Here is a 20,166-nt window from a genome sequence, read left to right as displayed (position 1 = left end):
GTAAGGGAATCCCCTCTTTACCCTCCCTCCTACTGAGGGTCGGTCTGTAAGGGAATCCCCTCTTTACCATCACCCCACTGAGGGTCTGTCTGTAAGGGAATCCCCTCTTTACCATCACCCCACTGAGGGTCGGTCTGTAAGGGAATCCCCTCTTTACCATCAGCCTCCCACTGAGGGTCCGTCTGTAAGGGAATCCCCTCTACCCTCCCTCCTACTGAGGGTCGGTCTGTAAGGGAATCCCCTCTTTACCATCACCCCACTGAGGGTCTGTCTGTAAGGGAATCCCCTCTTTACCATCACCCCACTGAGGGTCGGTCTGTAAGGGAATCCCCTCTTTACCATCAGCCTCCCACTGAGGGTCTGTCTGTAAGGGAATCCCCTCTTTACCCTCCCTCCTACTGAGGGTCTGTCTGTAAGGGAATCCCCTCTTTACCATCACCCCACTGAGGGTCTGTCTGTAAGGGAATCCCCTCTTTACCATCACCCCACTGAGGGTCTGTCTGTAAGGGAATCCCCTCTTTACCCTCCCTCCTACTGAGGGTCTGTCTGTAAGGGAATCCCCTCTTTACCATCACCCCACTGAGGGTCGGTCTGTAAGGGAACCCCCTCTTTACCATCACCCCACTGAGGGTCTGTCTGTAAGGGAATCCCCTCTTTACCATCACCCCACTGAGGGTCGGTCTGTAAGGGAATCCCCTCTTTACCATCACCCCACTGAGGGTCGGTCTGTAAGGGAATCCCCTCTTTACCATCACCCCACTGAGGGTCCGTCTGTAAGGGAATCCCCTCTTTACCATCACCCCACTGAGGGTCGGTCTGTAAGGGAATCCCCTCTTTACCATCACCCCACTGAGGGTCCGTCTGTAAGGGAATCCCCTCTTTACCCTCCCTCCTACTGAGGGTCCGTCTGTAAGGGAATCCCCTCTTTACCATCACCCCACTGAGGGTCTGTCTGTAAGGGAATCCCCTCTTTACCATCACCCCACTGAGGGTCCGTCTGTAAGGGAATCCCCTCTTTACCCTCCCTCCCACTGAGGGTCGGTCTGTAAGGGAATCCCCTCTTTACCATCACCCCACTGAGGGTCGGTCTGTAAGGGAATCCCCTCTTTACCATCACCCCACTGAGGGTCTGTCTGTAAGGGAATCCCCTCTTTACCATCACCCCACTGAGGGTCGGTCTGTAAGGGAATCCCCTCTTTACCATCACCCCACTGAGGGTCGGTCTGTAAGGGAATCCCCTCTTTACCATCACCCCACTGAGGGTCTGTCTGTAAGGGAATCCCCTCTTTACCATCACCCCACTGAGGGTCTGTCTGTAAGGGAATCCCCTCTTTACCATCACCCCACTGAGGGTCCGTCTGTAAGGGAATCCCCTCTTTACCCTCCCTCCCACTGAGGGTCGGTCTGTAAGGGAATCCCCTCTTTACCATCACCCCACTGAGGGTCCGTCTGTAAGGGAATCCCCTCTTTACCCTCCCTCCCACTGAGGGTCGGTCTGTAAGGGAATCCCCTCTTTACCATCACCCCACTGAGGGTCTGTCTGTAAGGGAATCCCCTCTTTACCATCACCCCACTGAGGGTCTGTCTGTAAGGGAATCCCCTCTTTACCCTCCCTCCCACTGTGGTTTCATCGGTAAGGGACCCACCCTCCCGGTGAGGGTCCAGACACAGGAGACTGCTCCCTGATGGCATGGGTCTTACCTCCACACAGTTGTCACAGACGCTGCAGTGTGAACAGCGAGGGGGCCGGTAGAAACGGCAGGTGGAGCACCACTTCATGCGAACCTGGATGCCCTTGATCTCCACGTTCTTGTAGAGAGGGGCCCGGAAATCGTCGTCCTTGTCCTCGTCCTCGTCGGCTGCAGCCGGGGAGGGGGATAGCGGACAGAGCAACCATGTTAGAAAGATCGCAGCTGGACAGCGAAGGAGAGAGTGAGGGGGAGGGCACACAGACTTACCGCGGGGAAAGATGCCGGGGTCCATGAACGTGGCCATACTGAAGTTTGCCAAGACGAAGAGGAAGATGATCACGTTGTAGACTGGGATGGCTGGGGAGAAGGTCTGGCTGAGCCACGGGCACCTGAGGTGGCGAAGGGAGGAGAGAGAGGGGCAGTGAGGTGATGATCAGGAGGCATAAACCAGTAAGAGTCAATGATTACAGCCACAAGCCCCCACTCTGACCTCTGGCACCTGCCACAGGGGTCGCTGCCCCTCCAAACTTAAATACAGAGTGAAGCACTCAAAACTACCAAAGCCACCCGTACAACCCAGAGTGACTCAAATTAAAGTCTCTTCCACACAAGTAGAGAACCACACACTGTAAACTTGGCACAAAGTGGGGGTGGGTGGTGGGGGTGATGTAGAGGGAGCTCCACACCCGGGAGCGCTCGGTGTCCAGAATGGGGATAAAGTGGGGGAGGACACACTGTGGGGGTGATGTAGAGTGAGCTCCACACCGTGTCTGATCCGTGTCCCGGGAGCGCTCGGTGCCCACACTGGGGATAAAGTGGGGGACACACTGTGGGGGTGATGTAGAGGGAGCTCCACACCGTGTCTGACCCGTGTCCCGGGAGCGCTCGGTGCCCACACTGGGGATAAAGTAGGGGGACACACTGTGGGGGTGATGTAGAGGGAGCTCCACACCGTGTCTGACCCGTGTCCCGGGAGCGCTCGGTGCCCACACTGGGGATAAAGTGGGGGACACACTGTGGGGGTGATGTAGAGGGAGCTCCACACCGTGTCTGACCCGTGTCCCGGGAGCGCTCGGTGCCCACACTGGGGATAAAGTGGGGGACACACTGTGGGGGTGATGTAGAGGGAGCTCCACACCATGTCTGACCCGTGTCCCGGGAGCGCTCGGTGCCCACACTGGGGATAAAGTGGGGGACACACTGTGGGGGTGATGTAGAGGGAGCTCCACACCGTGTCTGACCCGTGTCCCGGGAGCACTCGGTGCCCACACTGGGGATAAAGTGGGGGACACACTGTGGGGGTGATGTAGAGGGAGCTCCACACCGTGTCTGACCCGTGTCCCGGGAGCACTCGGTGCCCACACTGGGGATAAAGTGGGGGACACACTGTGGGGGTGATGTAGAGGGAGCTCCACACCGTGTCTGACCCATGTCCCGGGAGCGCTCGGTGCCCACACTGGGGATAAAGTGGGGGACACACTGTGGGGGTGATGTAGAGGGAGCTCCACACCGTGTCTGACCCGTGTCCCGGGAGCGCTCGGTGTCCACACTGGGGATAAAGTGGGGGGACACACTGTGGGGGTGATGTAGAGGGAGCTCCACACCGTGTCTGACCCTGGAGCGCTCGGTGTCCACTCTGGGGATAAAGTGGGGGGACACACTGTGGGGGTGATGTAGAGGGAGCTCCACACCGTGTCTGACCCATGTCCCGGGAGCGCTCGGTGTCCACACTGGGGATAAAGTTGGGGGACACTGTGGGGGTGATGTAGAGGGAGTTCCACACCGTGTCTGACCCGTGTCCCGGGAGCGCTCGGTGTCCACACTGGGGATAAAGTGGGGGGACACACTGTGGGGGTAATGTAGAGAGAGCTCCACACCGTGTCTGACCCGTGTCCCGGGAGCGCTCGGTGTCCACACTGGGGATAAAGTGGGGGGACACACTGTGGGGGTGATGTAGAGGGAGCTCCACACAGTGTCTGTCCCGTGTCCCGGGAGCGCTCGGTGTCCACACTGGGGATAAAGTGGGGGGACACACTGTGGGTGATGTAGAGGGAGCTCCACACCGTGTCTGACCCGTGTCCCGGGAGCACTCGGTGCCCACACTGGGAATAAAGTGGGGGGACACACTGTGGGGGTGATGTAGAGGGAGCTCCACACCGTGTCTGACCCATGTCCCGGGAGCGCTCGGTGCCCACACTGGGGATAAAGTGGGGGACACACTGTGGGGGTGATGTAGAGGGAGCTCCACACCGTGTCTGACCCGTGTCCCGGGAGCGCTCGGTGTCCACACTGGGGATAAAGTGGGGGGACACACTGTGGGGGTGATGTAGAGGGAGCTCCACACCGTGTCTGACCCTGGAGCGCTCGGTGTCCACTCTGGGGATAAAGTGGGGGGACACACTGTGGGGGTGATGTAGAGGGAGCTCCACACCGTGTCTGACCCATGTCCCGGGAGCGCTCGGTGTCCACACTGGGGATAAAGTTGGGGGACACTGTGGGGGTGATGTAGAGGGAGTTCCACACCGTGTCTGACCCGTGTCCCGGGAGCGCTCGGTGTCCACACTGGGGATAAAGTGGGGGGACACACTGTGGGGGTGATGTAGAGAGAGCTCCACACCGTGTCTGACCCGTGTCCCGGGAGCGCTCGGTGTCCATACTGGGGATAAAGTGGGGGGACACACTGTGGGTGATGTAGAGGGAGCTCCACACCGTGTCTGACCCGTGTCCCGGGAGCACTCGGTGCCCACACTGGGAATAAAGTGGGGGGACACACTGTGGGGGTGATGTAGAGGGAGCTCCACACAGTGTCTGTCCCGTGTCCCGGGAGCGCTCGGTGTCCACACTGGGGATAAAGTGGGGGGACACACTGCGGGGGTGATGTAGAGGGAGCTCCACACCGTGTCTGACCTGTGTCCCGGGAGCGTTCGGTGCCCACACTGGGGATAAAGTGGGGGGACACACTGGGGATAAAGTGGGGGGACACACTGTGGGGGTGATGTAGAGGGAGCTCCACACCGTGTCTGACCCGTGTCCCGGGAGTGCTCGGTGTCCACACTGGGGATAAAGTGGGGGGGACACACTGTGGGGGTGATGTAGAGGGAGCTCCACACCATGTCTGACCCGTGTCCCGGGAGCGTTCGGTGCCCACACTGGGGATAAAGTGGGGGGACACACTGTGGGGGTGATGTAGAGGGAGCTCCACACCGTGTCTGACCCGTGTCCCGGGAGCACTCGGTGCCCACACTGGGAATAAAGTGGGGGGACACACTGTGGGGGTGATGTAGAGGGAGCTCCACACAGTGTCTGTCCCGTGTCCCGGGAGCGCTCGGTGTCCACACTGGGGATAAAGTGGGGGGACACACTGCGGGGGTGATGTACAGGGAGCTCCACACCGTGTCTGACCCGTGTCCCGGGAGCGCTCCGTGCCCACACTGGGGATAAAGTGGGGGGACACACTGTGGGGGTGATGTAGAGGGAGCTCCACACCATGTCTGACCTGTGTCCCGGGAGCGTTCGGTGCCCACACTGGGGATAAAGTGGGGGGACACACTGTGGGGGTGATGTAGAGGGAGCTCCACATCGTGTCTGACCCGTGTCCCGGGAGCGCTCGGTGCCCACACTGGGGATAAAGTGGGGGGGGGGGGCACACTGTGGGGGTGACCTTGGAAAACATGGATCAGCATCTGAAGTTGATAAGACTTTGCAGCAGGATTGGGCAATTTGGCCCATCAAATCTGCTTCTGCATTTCACCATGGCTGATTCATTTCCCCTCAACCTCAATCTCCTGTCTCCTCCCCGTATCTCTTCATGCCCTTTCTAATCACCCTCTGCCTTAAATATACCCATTGACTTGGCAAAGAATTGTACAGATTTAACACCACGTGGCTCATGAGATTCTTCATCTTTTTCTTAAAAGGATGCCCATCTATGCTGAAGCCAAGTCCTCCGGTCTTAGACTCTCCCGGAGAAGGAGACATTCTCTCCACATCAACTCTATCAAGTCCTTTCACAATTCGATAGGTTTCAGTGAGCTCCCCCTTATTCCCCTGAATTCTAGTGAATGCAGGCCCAGAGCCATCAAACGCTCCCCCCATGACAAATCACTGAAACCCGGAATCACTTTCATCAACTTTTTCTGAACCCTCTCCAGTTTCAGTAAATCCTTTCTGGATAAGGAGCTCATAACTGCTCCCAGTGCTTTATACAGCCTCAACATTACATCCTTGCTTTTATATTCTCGTCCTGGTAAAATGAATGCCAACACCACATTTGCCTCGCTCACCACAGACTAACCATTACAGAATTCTGCACCAGGGTTCCCAAATCCCTTTGCAACTCAGAGTGTTGAAACTCCTCTCCATTTAGAAAATAGTCTCCCACCAAAGTGCCTGACCCCCGTGCACTCACCGACAATATTTCATCTGCCACTTCTGTGCCCATTCTCCTAACCCAAGTCCTTCTGCGGTCTCCCTGTCCCCTCAACACTACCTGCCCCTCCACCTATCTTCATAATGTCCGCAAACTTTGCAACAAAGCCATCAATTTCATCTTCCAAATCACTGACATATAACGTAAAAAGAATCGGTGCCAACTCAGAGCACGAATCACTGGCAGCCAGCCAGAAAAGGCTCCCTTTATTCGCACTCGGCCTCTTGCCAATCAGCCAGCGTCTCTCCTGTAGTACCATGGGCACGCAGTTTGTTAAGCAGCCCCATGTGTGGCACCTTGTCAAAAGTCCTCTGAAAATCCAAGTACACAATTCTCCTTTTTTCTATCCTGCTTGTTATTTCTTCAAAGAACTCCAACAGATTCGTCAGGCAATGTTTTCTGTTGGAACCATGCTGACTGCAGCCTATTTTATCATATGTTTCCAAGTACCCCGATACCACATCCTTAATAATCGACTCCAACATCTTCCCAACCACTGAGGTCAGATTAATTGCCCTTTAGTTTCCTTTCTTCTGCCTCTCTCCCTTCTTGAAGCGTGTAGTGACCTTAGAAATCTTCCAGTCCTCTGGAACCATGCTACAATCAAATGATTCTGGAAAGATCGTTACTAATGCCTCCACTATCTCTTCAGCCATCTTTTTAAGAACTTTGGGGTGCAGTCCACCGGGTGAGGTGACTTCAGATCTCCCTGTTTTCTTCCTAGTCATGGCAACTTCACACACTTCTGACCGCTGACACTCTGGAACCTTCCGGCGTACACCTAGTGCCTTCCACAGTGAACTTACTCAGTTCCTCCGCCAATTCCTTATCCCCATTACTACCTGTCCGTGGTCCCGTAACTTCTCTCCACTCTCTCTTTTACACTTTATATACTGCAGACACTCTTTAATATTGTTGGCTAGCTTACCAAATTTTTCTCCTTAATGACTTTTTTAGTTGTCCCCTCCAATCAATTCTGGCCAACCCCTCTCTCCTACCTCTGCAATTCCCTTTACTCCACTGCGGTAGTGATAAATCTGACTTTACCTTCTGCTTCTACCTTAAACTCTAATCAATTCCGGTTCCCTGTACAACATCCAGCCCAGATTAGCTGATCTCCGACTGCTCTCGGCATTCTAGAAATTTCCCCTCTTGGGAACCAGCATCAACTTGATTTTCCCAAACTGCAGCACATCTACACCCCGCCCCCCCCCCGCGTGACTTTTGTAAAGTTGCCATTTCCGATCTCCCGTTGTAATTTGTGAACCGGATCCTTACTGCAGTTTGAAGATCCGTATGTAACTCCCATCGGGGGCTTTTACCCTGCAATTCCTTAGCCCTGTCCGCAATGATACACCACCTTCGCACCTCTTTCTAATGACCTGATGTAATCTTCTCTCAGCCGCGATTCAGTGATGCCTACGACATCAGACATGCCAATCCGAAACCACGCTACGAGATCCTCTGCCTTATTCCGCGTACTACGCACGTTCAAATAGAACAGCTTAAGTCCTGTATTCAACCTTCTTGATTTTGCCCGCCTTTTACGTTGCAACTCGTCCAGCTGACGGCAACATCAGCCTCTCCTTGCTTGGAGTTTCACGACACAGTGCCTCTTGTTTGTAAACCAGCTACCTCGTTCTCATCACTACCACCCCCTTTGCAAACTAGTTTAAACCCTCTTGAACAACTCCAGCAAACCTGCCCACAAGGACGTTGCTCGGGTGTATCCCGTCTCTCTTATAAAGATCATACCTTCCCCAGAAGAGATCCCAGTGACCCATAAATCTGAACCCCCTCCCTCTGCACCGGTTCCTCAGCTATGCTTTCACCCGCCAAATCACCCCGTTCGTAGCCTCACTGGCGTGTGGCACAGGCAGCAATCCGGAGATTACTACCCTGGGGGTCCTGTTTCTCAGCTTTCTACCTGGAATCTCCCTTCAGATCTCGTCACCTTTACAGCACAGTGCATTGGCTAAGAACATGCGTTAAAAATGTCAGACAAAGCAAAGGTGGGGGGTGTTGAAAGCCAAACAGGAAACCACTCAGTCATAAGAATGTTGCTTGGTCACGGCAGGACTGATAGAAAGACAAGAGAGAGAGGGAGGAAGGAGAGATGGGGGAGGGGAGGAGCGAGCGAGACCGAGGTAGTGAGGGAGGCAGAGGAAAGGTGGTGGAACAATACACTTGACAGGAAGAGAGGAAGAAGTCCACAAGGAAAGCATTACTGATGGACTGAGCACAAATTAATCTCTTCCCGTCTGTTACCCTCCTCCCCCTGCTGTGCCCTCCCCACCTCCGTCAACCCTTCCTTCCGTGCACCCTTGTTGATCTCCGTCACTCCCTCTCTCGCCAACACCGTCTCTGTGACTACCTCTGCCCTCCACTTCCCATCTCTGTAATGCCCCCCTCCACTATGCTCCTCACCGTCTCCGCCACCTGCCTCACCTCCCCTCCCCATGTCCGAGAGGCCCTCTATGCTACCACTTGCCTTCTCATCTCCGGCGTCCCTCCCTTCTCTTACAAGCCTCCCCGTTGTGACCCCCTCCCTCTCCGATGCACTCCATAACTGTTCTGCCTTCGTCTAATACCCTCCTTGACTCGTGCCCCATCCCCACCAGCTCTTCTCTGACACCTTCTCACTCTTCCACATCTCTATCACCCCCTCCCTGCTCCGGCATCCTCTCCCTCACATGCGTTCCTCCCCAAATCTGTCAGCTGTGTCTCTGGCACCCCCACGTTCCTCCCCAGATCTGTCAGCACCCTCTCTCTCCCGCACCCACTGTGTCTCTGGCACCCCCACGTTCCTCCCCAAATCTGTCTGCACCCTCTCTCTCCCGCACCCACTGTGTCTGTGGCACCCCCACGTTCCTCCCCAGATCTGTCAGCACCCTCTCTCTCCCGCACCCACTGTGTCTCTGGCACCCCCACGTTCCTCCCCAGATCTGTCAGTACCCTCTCTCTCCCGCACCCACTGTGTCTCTGGCACCCCCACGTTCCTCCCCAGATCTGTCAGCACCCTATCTCTCCCGCACCCACTGTGTCTCTGGCACCCCCACGTTCCTCCCCAGATCTGTCAGCACCCTCTCTCTCCCGCACCCACTGTGTCTCTGGCACCCCCACGTTCCTCCCCAGATCTGTCAGCACCCTCTCTCTCCCGCACCCACTGTGTCTCTGGCACCCCCACGTTCCTCCCCAGATCTGTCAGCACCCTCTCTCTCCCGCACCCACTTGTGTCTCTGGCACCCCCACGTTCCTCCCCAGATCTGTCAGCACCCTCTCTCTCCCGCACCCACTGTGTCTCTGGCACCCCCACGTTCCTCCCCAGATCTGTCAACACCCTCTCTCTCCCGCACCCACTGTGTCTCTGGCACCCCCACGTTCCTCCCCAGATCTGTCAGCACCCTCTCTCTCCCGCACCCACTGTGTCTCTGGCACCCCCATGTTCCTCCCCAAATCTGTCTGCACCCTCTCTCTCCCGCACCCACTGTGTCTCTGGCACCCCCACGTTCCTCCCCAGATCTGTCAGCACCCTCTCTCTCCCGCACCCACTGTGTCTCTGGCACCCCCACGTTCCTCCCCAGATCTGTCAACACCCTCTCTCTCCCGCACCCACTGTGTCTCTGGCACCCCCATGTTCCTCCCCAAATCTGTCTGCACCCTCTCTCTCCCGCACCCACTGTGTCTCTGGCACCCCCATGTTCCTCTGCAAATCTTGTCGCTACACTCAAAAGGAGAAATGAGAGAGGATTCAGGAAAGGGCACAAAGCAGGAAAAACTGGTTTTTGCACCTCCATGAGGGTGGATACCAAGTTTCACTCTCACACCTCTCATTCACTGCAGATCTGTCTGCTGTAGCAGGCGGCAATTTGGCCCTCTAGTCCATGCTAGCTCACCCCACAGTAACATCTGACTGAGGCTGGAGGATTTGTCCTCTGTCAGTCAGTACCTGATACCACCGAGTTCCTCTCCAACCATCCACTCTTATCCATCAACTCCCCTTCATGCTTGCCCGACCACTCTCTCTCCCACCCCCTCGATTCCTCCCGTTACCCAGTTCCTCTCCAACCACCCTCCCCTGCACCCTGACTCTCTTTTGCCTGTGACATCTCTGTCTCCTCTCCCCCTCCATCCTATTGCACTGTTCCTCTCCAACTGCCCCTCTTACCCCTCGACTTTCCTTTGATTGGCCGGAACCACACTCTCGCTCACTCCTCCAATCCCATCAGTACCACCGAGTTCCTCTCCAAGCACCTTTCTCGTCTCTCCTGCAGCAACGACGCCAATCTCGACTCAATCCCATCTCCCTCTGCAATCACGCGTCGAATCTGCCCCCACCGCTACCCCCGGCAGTCCAGTCCAGGCTCCTACAAGCAAACAAACCTTCCTCCTCACATCTCTCTTCCCTTCTCTCCATTCAACGTCTGCACTGGGGGTGGGAGAAAGGATTTTGACTGACTGACCCAGGGTCTGGGGAATCAAGAACCAGAAGGCGTGGGCGTAAGGTAAGTGAACAGGAGTTTGAAATGCAAACTTTTGCATTCTTTCCACAAAGGGTGGTATGTATGTGGAACGAGGAAGTAGTTGAGGCAGGAACGTTTAGAATAGTCTCGGGCAGAGACACGGAAAGGAAAGGTTTATGGTATATGAGCCAAATGCGTGCAAATGGAACCAGTTTGGACGTGAATCTTGGCTGGCATGGACCAGTTGCCCAGAGGGTTGTGTCTCCCTGCTGAACACTGACTGTCGGTCATGGATGTTGCATCTCAGCTACGCAAGCCCGGTCAGTACGACACGATAGGGACAGCAAGCTGCTCCCCTCGCCACGCATCTGATGCGGCCAAAGGAACGGCGGAGACCAGCGGCGTGGCAGGAGTGCCAGTCAGCGTTGAACTCAAGCCTTGGGGACTCCAGCTCTGGATTTCACTCCTGAAGCCTTCCCCATGAGTGGGTATGGTTGCAAGGCAGCGGAGGTTTGAGTTCTTCTCTGAGATGAGCTGCCAACCACGGCTGACAAACCCTGTCTGCCCCAAGTGGGCACCCTTCATTGTTTTACAAGCCCGCCTCAGGTCTCCCCTCAGCCTCCAAATGACCCACGTTTAACCAACCTCTCCTTACAGCTTGCACCCTCTCGTACAGGCAACGTCCTCTCCAGCTCAATCACACCGTCCCTGTAGCGAGGCGCCCAGAACTCCCAGGGAAGTCTCACCGATTAATTAAGGACCCCCACCACCCAGGGCATGCCCTCTTCTCAGGAGGTACAGAAGCCTGAAGGCTTCAGAAACAGCTTCTGCCACCCGATTCCGAAATGGACATTGAACTCAAGAACACTACCTCATGCTTTTAAAAAATATTTCTGTTTTTGCAATATCCTCCACAATCATCCCTGTAGCAAAGAAATCAGTCGTAGACGGTCTGAATGATTAGCGTCCCGTCGCCATGACCCCCATAGTGATGAAATGTTTCGAACGGCTTGTCAAGCCTCAAATCACAGCCAGCCTCCCCTCACCGCTGGATCCTCTACAGTTTCCTTATCGTCCAAATCGCTCTACGGAGGACGCAATATCCACCACACTGCACACAGTTCTCTCTCACTTGGACAATAAAGACACTTATGCCAGAATCCTGTACATTGATTTCTGTTCAGCGTTCAATACCATCATCCCACAGAGACTCGTGGAGAAACTGTGGCTGCTTGGCCTTAACACTGCCATGTGTCGCTGGATTCTGGATTTCTTGACAGCGAGACCACAGTCAGTCCGTGTTGGCAGGGACATCTCTGACTCCATCACACTGAGCACTGGATCCCCACAAGGCTATGTGCTCAGCCCACCGCTGTTTACACTGCTAACACATGACTGCAGCCAGATTCAAGGGGAACCTGATCATTAAATTTGCTGATGATACCACAGTGGTGGGGCTCGTCAGCAAAAATGATGAAACAATGTACAGGGAGGAGGTTAAACACCTGGAGAGCTGGTGCAGTGACAACAACTTGATTCTTAATGTCACCTAAACCAAGGAGGCTGATCGTTGATTTCAGACGGTCTCAGCCTGAGCGCACACCCCTCAGCATCAGCAGCTCCACAGTGGAGAGAGTGGAAAACATCAAGTTCCTTGGGGTGCAGATTTCGGACAATCTCACCTGGTCCAGGAACACCACTGGGATTGTGACATGAGCCCAGCAGAGATTGCACTTTCTGAGGAAGCTTAAACAAGCATCACTCCCCACTAGCATCTTAACTACATTCTACAGAGGAGAGGTTGAGAGTGTGCTGACCTTTTGCATCACAACCTGGTACTCCAGCTGCAGTGCTGCCGACAGAAAAGCCTTGCAGAGGGTGGTTCGGGGAGCAGAGAAGGTTATTGGGGTCTCCCTAACTTCTGTCCAAGACCTCTTTCAGAGTCAATGCCTCCAGAAGACCCGGTACATCATTAAAGACCCCTCACACCCTCTCCATGAACTGTTTGCCATCAGGTAAACGTTACAGGAGCATCAAAACTAAAACCACATGGCCTTTTCCAGACCTTCTCTCTGCTTATTCTTGTTCAGGTATGGAGTTCCGGAGTTCTTTGACACTATCATATACATATAAACTGTTATTATTGCCCATGTTAGTTTAGTTCAGTGTTTTTTTTTCAACATATATTCTCTTTTATATATTTTCAAATTTTTTTTCTTTTTCTTTTGACGATTATTTTTGTTTTTTTTCATATATATTTATATAGACTTGATTGATCAATGTACTTTTTTTTGTTGATGTTTAATAGGATATTATTATCTTATTATTAATGTAATTTCAAGTCTATTGTATTCATAACCTATTCTTTATTATGTTATGTTTTTTTAATATTTATATGAAACTCAATAAAAAGATTGAAAAAGAAAAAAAAAACTAAAACCACAAGGCTACTAAACAGCTTCCTCTCTCAGGCAGTCAGACTGCTAAATAGCTGCTCCACCTGACTCTGCTTTGGACACTTTTAATTTGCACTGGACACTTATAACTTGTTTTTAACTGACATGCAGCTGTTGTGTTTTACTATTTATTGTTATTTTTATTATTTAGTGTTGCGTTTGTTATGTTATGATTGCACTGCTCCTGGGAAACGCTGTCTCATTCTGCCCTGCAGAGCTGATGTACGGTTAGAATGACAATAAAGTTTTTGAATCTTTTTTAAATTTAACTACGCATTCCTTCTTTTCCAGTACAAGTATGTGTTGCTTAATGCCCACGATACATTGTGAAATCAGACACACACACACATATCTATATATGCACACACAATACCACAAATTTGGTTTTACACACATCTTACACAACTCCTGTACTCAATATTTGTATTCCTGGACGCCTGTTCTTCCACATTCCTGAAGTGCAACACCTCATGCTTGTCCACGTTAAACTCCAACTGCCACCTTTCAGCCCATTTTCACAGCTGGTCCAGATCCTGTGTCAGGGAAACGAAGGACCCACACCCCTCATTCTCGTTATTCGCAACTCTCCCAACGGTACGAATGTCTATCCTGTCACCACACCCCACTGGACCCGCCATGCCTCAGTCCGATCAGCCCTCACTCTCCCAGATTCCAGGGAGGATGGAACATGGAGTCAATTTCCTCAGCTTTCGTTGTGGGACAACCCTCTTGTCCCAGGAATTACAGGATCAGATTTATTATTGCCGGCTTGTGTCATGAAATGCAATACATGATTAATAAAACACTGAGTTCCTATGTGTATGTACGTGTGATGTCCATTGAGGAACCGGACGGCGGAGGGGAAGAAGCTGTTCCTGAATCACTGAGTGTGTGCCTTCAGGCTCCTGTACCTCCTTCCCGACGGTAACAGTGAGAAGGGGGCATGTCCTGGGTGGTGGGGGTCCTCAATGACGGACACTGCCTTCCTGAGGCACCGCTCCTTGATGATGTCTTGGATACTGTGAAGGCTGGGACCTGTGAGCCGACTAATTTTACAAATTTTCTGCAACTTCCTCCAATCCTGAGCAACAGTCACCACCCTGCTCCCCACACATCAGCCAGTCAGAAGGCTCTCCACTGTACACTTTTTGAGTATTTAGTATCCTAGTTTTTGAGTATCCTAGTTGGCATACCAAATCTCGTCAAACTCCAAACGAGATATAGCCATAATCTTGTCTTCTTTATAGCTGAATCAATATGTTGTGCCCAGGTTTGGCTGCAGGAGAGATTGACACCAAGGAACTTGAAATAGCTAAATTTCTGCTCAATCTTCTCTGTACTGCAGTGGCATAAAACACCAGACAGACCTCATTTGCAGCTGTGCCCTGTTACAGGAAGGGTGTTGAGCAGAGGTTCCCAACTTTCTTAAAGCCAAGGACCAATACCATGACAGCAAAGGGTCTGTGGACCCTGGGCTGGGCACCCCCGTACGCTGTAAAGGCTTTGGAGAGAGTGCAGGACAGGTTCACGGGGATGGTGCCCGGATTAAAGCAATAAAGAGAGCTTCGGTAGCTTTGGGCACAAACAAGAGAAAATCTGCAGACACTGGAAATCCGAGCAAGACACACAGAATCCCAGAGGAACTTCTGGACCTATGGGAAAAGAGCTCTGCCAAAAGGTCTTGGCCCGAAATGTCCACTATTTACTCTTTTCCATGGATGCTGCCCGGCCTGCTGAGTTCCTCCAGCATTTTCTGTGTGTTGGTTAGGTAGATTGGGTCATTTTCTCTGGAGGGGTGGAGCCTGCCGGGGGACCCGTTAGAGGTTTACGTGATTATGAGGGGAAAACAGTCTGAGTTCCCCCCCCCCCCCCCAAAAGGGTAGATACGCCAAATAACGCAGGACAGAGGCTTAAAGTGAGAGGGAAACATTTTACGTGGGCAGTTTTTTGTTAAAACTACCCCATAGGTTGGTGAAAATGTTTGCAAACAACACAAAGATCGGTGACATTGTGGACGGTGTAGGTGGTCAGGTGATACAGCTGGGGTCCACAGACTCCTTGCTGAATGGTACTGGTGCTTGGGCTTTGCCCTGCCTGTCCATGTGTCTGTCTAACAGCCTCCTGAATGCTTCTACCATGACCCCCCACAGCAGAGCCCAAGCCCCCACCGCTCTCTGCGGGGGGGAAAAACTTGCTGAGTAAATCTCTCAGACTTCTCCATACCTCGTCTTGAATACTCTGTGAATATCTGACATCTAGAAGAAAATTACCAGCCTCGACTACGGGAGAAACAGGCAGGCTCACAAGACAAAGACTAACTCAGACAGGCTAGGTGTCTCTATCGGACCAGGGAGTGAGTACAGGAGTCAGGAAGTCAGGCCGCACTGGGAGGGTTACAGGAAGGGTGGGGTTCAGCAGGGAAGATGACAGAGCTCAGACGGGAAACACTGTCAACGTGGGAGGGAGTACTGGCATGAAAGGCCACTTGCTTGTAACTCCACATTCTTGTTGCATAACAAAGAACGAGGGGGGCCTACATCAGGCTGAGGAACAGGGTAGGAGGACGAGGGGGTCTACATCAGGCTGGGGAACAGGGCAAGAGGACGAGGAGGGCCTACATCAGGCTGGGGAACAGGGCAGGAGGACGAGGGGGGCTTACATCAGGCTGGGGAACAGGGCAGGAGGACAAGGGGGGCTTACATCAGGCTGGGGAACAGGGCAAGAGGACGAGGAGGGCCTACATCAGGCTGGGGAACAGGGTAGGAGGACGAGGGGGGCTTACATCAGGCTGGGGAACAGGGCAGGAGGATGAGGGGGTCTACATCAGGCTGGGGAACAGGGCAGGAGGATGAGGGGGGCCAACATCAGGCTGGGGAACAGGGCAAGAGGACGAGGGGGGCCTACATCAGGCTGGGGAACAGGGCAAGAGGACGAGGGGGGCCAACATCAGGCTGGGGAACAGGGCAGGAGGACGAGGGGGTCTACATCAGGCTGGGGAACAGGGCAGGAGGACGAGGGGGTCTACATCAGGCTGGGGAACAGGGCAGGAGGACGAGGGGGGCCAACATCAGGCTGGGGAACAGGGCAGGAGGACGAGGGGGTCTACATCAGGCTGGGGAACAGGGCAAGAGGACGAGGAGGGCCTACATCAGGCTGGGGAACAGGGCAGGAGGACAAGGGGGTCTACATCAGGCTGGGGAACAGGGCAAGAGGGCGAGGAGGGCCTACATCAGGCTGAGGAACAGGGCAGGAGGACGAGGGGGTCTACATCAGGCTGGGGAACAGGGCAAGAGGGTGAGGAGGGCCTACATCAGGCTGGGGAACAGGGCAGGAGGACAAGGGGGGCTTACATCAGGCTGGGGAACAGGGCAAGAGGACGAGGAGGGCCTACATCAGGCTGGGGAACAGGGCAAGAGGACAAGGGGGGCTTACATCAGGCTGGGGAACAGGGCAAGAGGACGAGGAGGGCCTACATCAGGCTGGGGAACAGGGCAGGAGGACAAGGGGGGCTTACATCAGGCTGGGGAACAGGGCAAGAGGACGAGGAGGGCCTACATCAGGCTGGGGAACAGGGTAGGAGGACGAGGGGGGCTTACATCAGGCTGGGGAACAGGGCAGGAGGATGAGGGGGGCTTACATCAGGCTGGGGAACAGGGCAGGAGGACGAGGGGGGCCAACATCAGGCTGGGGAACAGGGCAAGAGGACGAGGGGGGCCTACATCAGGCTGGGGAACAGGGCAAGAGGACGAGGGGGGCCAACATCAGGCTGAGGAACAGGGCAGGAGGACGAGGGGGGCGAAGACCAGGCTGGGGAACAGGGCAGGAGGATGAGGGGGGGGCGAAGACCAGGCTGGGGAACAGGGCAAGAGGACGAGGGGGTATACATCAGGCTGGGGAACAGGGCAAGAGGACGAGGGGGGCCTACATCAGGGTGGGGAACAGGGCAAGAGGACAAGGGGGGCCTACATCAGGCTGAGGAACAGGGCAAGAGGACGAGGGGGGGGCGAAGACCAGGCTGGGGAACAGGGCAAGAGGACGAGGGGGTATACATCAGGCTGGGGAACAGGGCAAGAGGACGAGGGGGGCCTACATCAGGGTGGGGAACAGGGCAAGAGGACAAGGGGGGCCTACATCAGGCTGAGGAACAGGGCAAGAGGACGAGGGGGGCCTACATCAGGCTGAGGAACAGGGCAGGACGATGAGGGGGGCCTACATCAGGCTGGGGAACAGGGCAAGAGGACGAGGGGGGCCAACATCAGGCTGAGGAACAGGGCAAGAGGACGAGGAGGGCCTACATCAGGCTGGGGAACAGGGCAAGAGGACGAGGAAGGCCTACATCAGGCTGGGGAACAGGGCAAGAGGACGAGGAGGGCCTACATCAGGCTGGGGAACAGGGAAGGAGGATGAGGGGGGCCTACATCAGGCTGGGGAACAGGGCAAGAGGACGAGGGGGGCATACATCAGGCTGGGAAACAGGGCAAGAGGACGAGGGGGGCGTAGACCAGGCTGGGGAACAGGGCAGGAGGACGAGGGAAGCGTAGAGGAGGGAAGACCAAACCATCACACTCTGCTCACCCCACTTGCTACACCCACCGCTGTGGGACTGTCCAACACCCCCACACTGAATGTCCTTCCCCTTCAACCCCTGCTCTGTCCCTCCTGCCGCCCTCAATCTGGGCTGAGAATGAGGGATTAGCAGCCCGGTAATCTCATCCCTGGCAACTGCTGGTGTGATTAATCCAAAGAAGTAGGGCAGCATCTGTGAGGCTAATCGGGAGACCCGGGATAAATTAGCAGGCGGACAACACCAACTGAGCAGTGGCAGAATCACTCAGTCACCACCTCAGTGAGATTGGACAGAGGGGGCATCAGATCGCAAACTTCATTGACATACCATGGGGAACAATTAACAGCAGTGGATATTCAGGAACAGAGGCAGAGGGAGCTCCACACAATGTCTGACCCGTGTCCCGGGAGCGATCGGTGTCCACACTGGGGATAAAGTGGGGGACACACTGTGGGGGTGATGTAGAGGGAGCTCCAAACCGTGTCTGACCCGTGTCCCGGGAGCACTCGGTGTCCACTCTGGGGATAAAGTGGGGGGACACACTGTGGGGGTGATGTAGAGGGAGCTCCACAACGTGTCTCACCCGTGTCCCGGGAGCGCTCGGTGTCCACACTGGGGATAAAGATGGGGGAGACACTGTGGGGGTGATGTAGAGGGAGCTCCACACCGTGTCTGACCCGTGTCCCGGGAGCGCTCGGTGCCCACACTGGGGATAAAGTGGGGGGACACACTGTGGGGGTGATGTAGAGTGAGATCCACACCGTGTCTGACCCGTGTCCCGGGAGCGCTCGGTGTCCACACTGGGGTAAAGTGGGGGGACACACTGTGGGGGTGATGTAGAGGGAGCTCCACACCGTGTCTGACCCGTGTCCCGGGAGCGCTCGGTGTCCACACTGGGGATAAAGTGGGGGGACACACTGTGGGGGTGATGTAGAGGGAGCTCCACACCGTGTCTGACCCGTGTCCCGGGAGCGCTCGGTGTCCAAACTGGGGATAAAGTGGGGGGACACACTGTGGGGGTGATGTAGAGGGAGCTCCACACAGTGTCTGACCCGTGTCCCTGGAGCACTCGGTGCCCACACTGGGGATAAAGTGTGGGGACAGACTGTGGGGGTGATGTAGAGGGAGCTCCACACCGTGTCTGACCCGTGTCCCGGGAGCGTTCGGTGTCCACACTGGGGATAAAGTGGGGGGACACACTGTGGGGGTGACGTAGAGGGAGCTCCACACCATGTCTGACCCGTGAGCCGGGAGCGCTCGGTGCCCACACTGGGGATAAAGTGGGGGACACACTGTGGGGGTGATGTAGAGGGAGCTCCACACCGTGTCTGACCCGTGTCCCGGGAGCACTCGGTGCCCACACTGGGGATAAAGAGGGGGGACACACTGTGGTGGTCATGTAGAGGGAGCTCCACACCGTGTCTGACCCGTGTCCCGGGAGCACTCGGTGCCCACACTGGGGATAAAGTTGGGGGACACACTGTGGGGGTGATGTAGAGGGAGCTCCACACCGTGTCTGACCCGTGTCCCAGGAGCGCTCGGTGTCCACACTGGGGATAAAGTGGGGGGACACTGTGGGGGTGATGTAGAGGGAGCTCCACACCGTGTCTGACCCGTGTCCCGGGAGCACTCGGTGCCCACACTGGGGATAAAGTGGGGGGACACACTGTGGGGGTGATGTAGAGGGAGCTCCACACCGTGTCTGACCCGTGTCCCGGGAGCGCTCGGTGCCCACACTGGGGATAAAGTGGGGGGACACACTGTGGGGGTGATGTAGAGGGAGCTCCACACCGTGTCTGACCCGTGTCCCGGGAGCGCTCGGTGCCCACATTGGGGATAAAGGGGGGGGACACACTGTGGGGGTGATGTAGAGGGAGCTCCACACCGTGTCTGACCCGTGTCCCAGGAGCGCTCGGTGTCCACACTGGGGATAAAGTGGGGGGACACACTGTGGGGGTGAAGTAGAGGGAGCTCCACACCGTGTCTGACCCGTGTCCCGGGAGTGCTCGGTACCCACACTGGGGATAAAGTGGGGGGGACACACTGTGGGGGTGATGTAGAGGGAGCTCCGCACCGTGTCTGACCCGTGTCCCGGGAGTGCTCGGTGTCCACACTGGGGATAAAGTGGGGGGGACACTGTGGGGGTGATGTAGAGGGAGCTCCACACCGTGTCTGACCTGTGTCCCGGGAGCGCTGGGGATAAAGTGGGGGGACACACTGGGGATAAAGTGCGGGGGGGGACACTGGGGATAAAGTGGGGGACACACTGTGGGGGTGATGTAGAGGGAGCTCCACACCGTGTCTGGTCCGTGACCCGGGAGCGCTCGGTGCCCACACTGGGGATAAAGTTGGGGGACACACTGTGGGGGTGATGTAGAGGGAGCTCCACACCGTGTCTGACCCGTGTCCCAGGAGCGCTCGGTGTCCACACTGGGGATAAAGTGGGGGGACACTGTGGGGGTGATGTAGAGGGAGCTCCACACCGTGTCTGACCCGTGTCCCGGGAGCACTCGGTGCCCACACTGGGGATAAAGTGGGGGGACACACTGTGGGGGTGATG

General features: G+C 55.4%; 1 protein-coding gene across 1 annotated transcript in view; it reads right to left on the bottom strand.

Moving 5' to 3' along the window:
* LOC132387364 (palmitoyltransferase ZDHHC5-like) overlaps positions 1-20,166 on the bottom strand; it is a 42,036-nt gene that overhangs the window by 4,785 nt on the left and 17,085 nt on the right. The window contains exons 2-3 of the mRNA XM_059959735.1: positions 1,959-2,080; positions 1,702-1,859 (exon numbers count right to left, since the gene is read on the bottom strand). Coding sequence (XP_059815718.1) covers positions 1,702-1,859; positions 1,959-2,080 — 280 coding nt within the window. The remainder of the gene's footprint in view (positions 1-1,701; positions 1,860-1,958; positions 2,081-20,166) is intronic.

Source organism: Hypanus sabinus, unplaced genomic scaffold, assembly GCF_030144855.1.
Source record: "Hypanus sabinus isolate sHypSab1 unplaced genomic scaffold, sHypSab1.hap1 scaffold_1765, whole genome shotgun sequence".
NCBI lineage: Eukaryota > Metazoa > Chordata > Chondrichthyes > Myliobatiformes > Dasyatidae > Hypanus > Hypanus sabinus.
The sequence above is the reverse complement of the archived record's forward strand: the minus strand, read 5'-3'. Positions and strand labels throughout refer to the sequence as shown.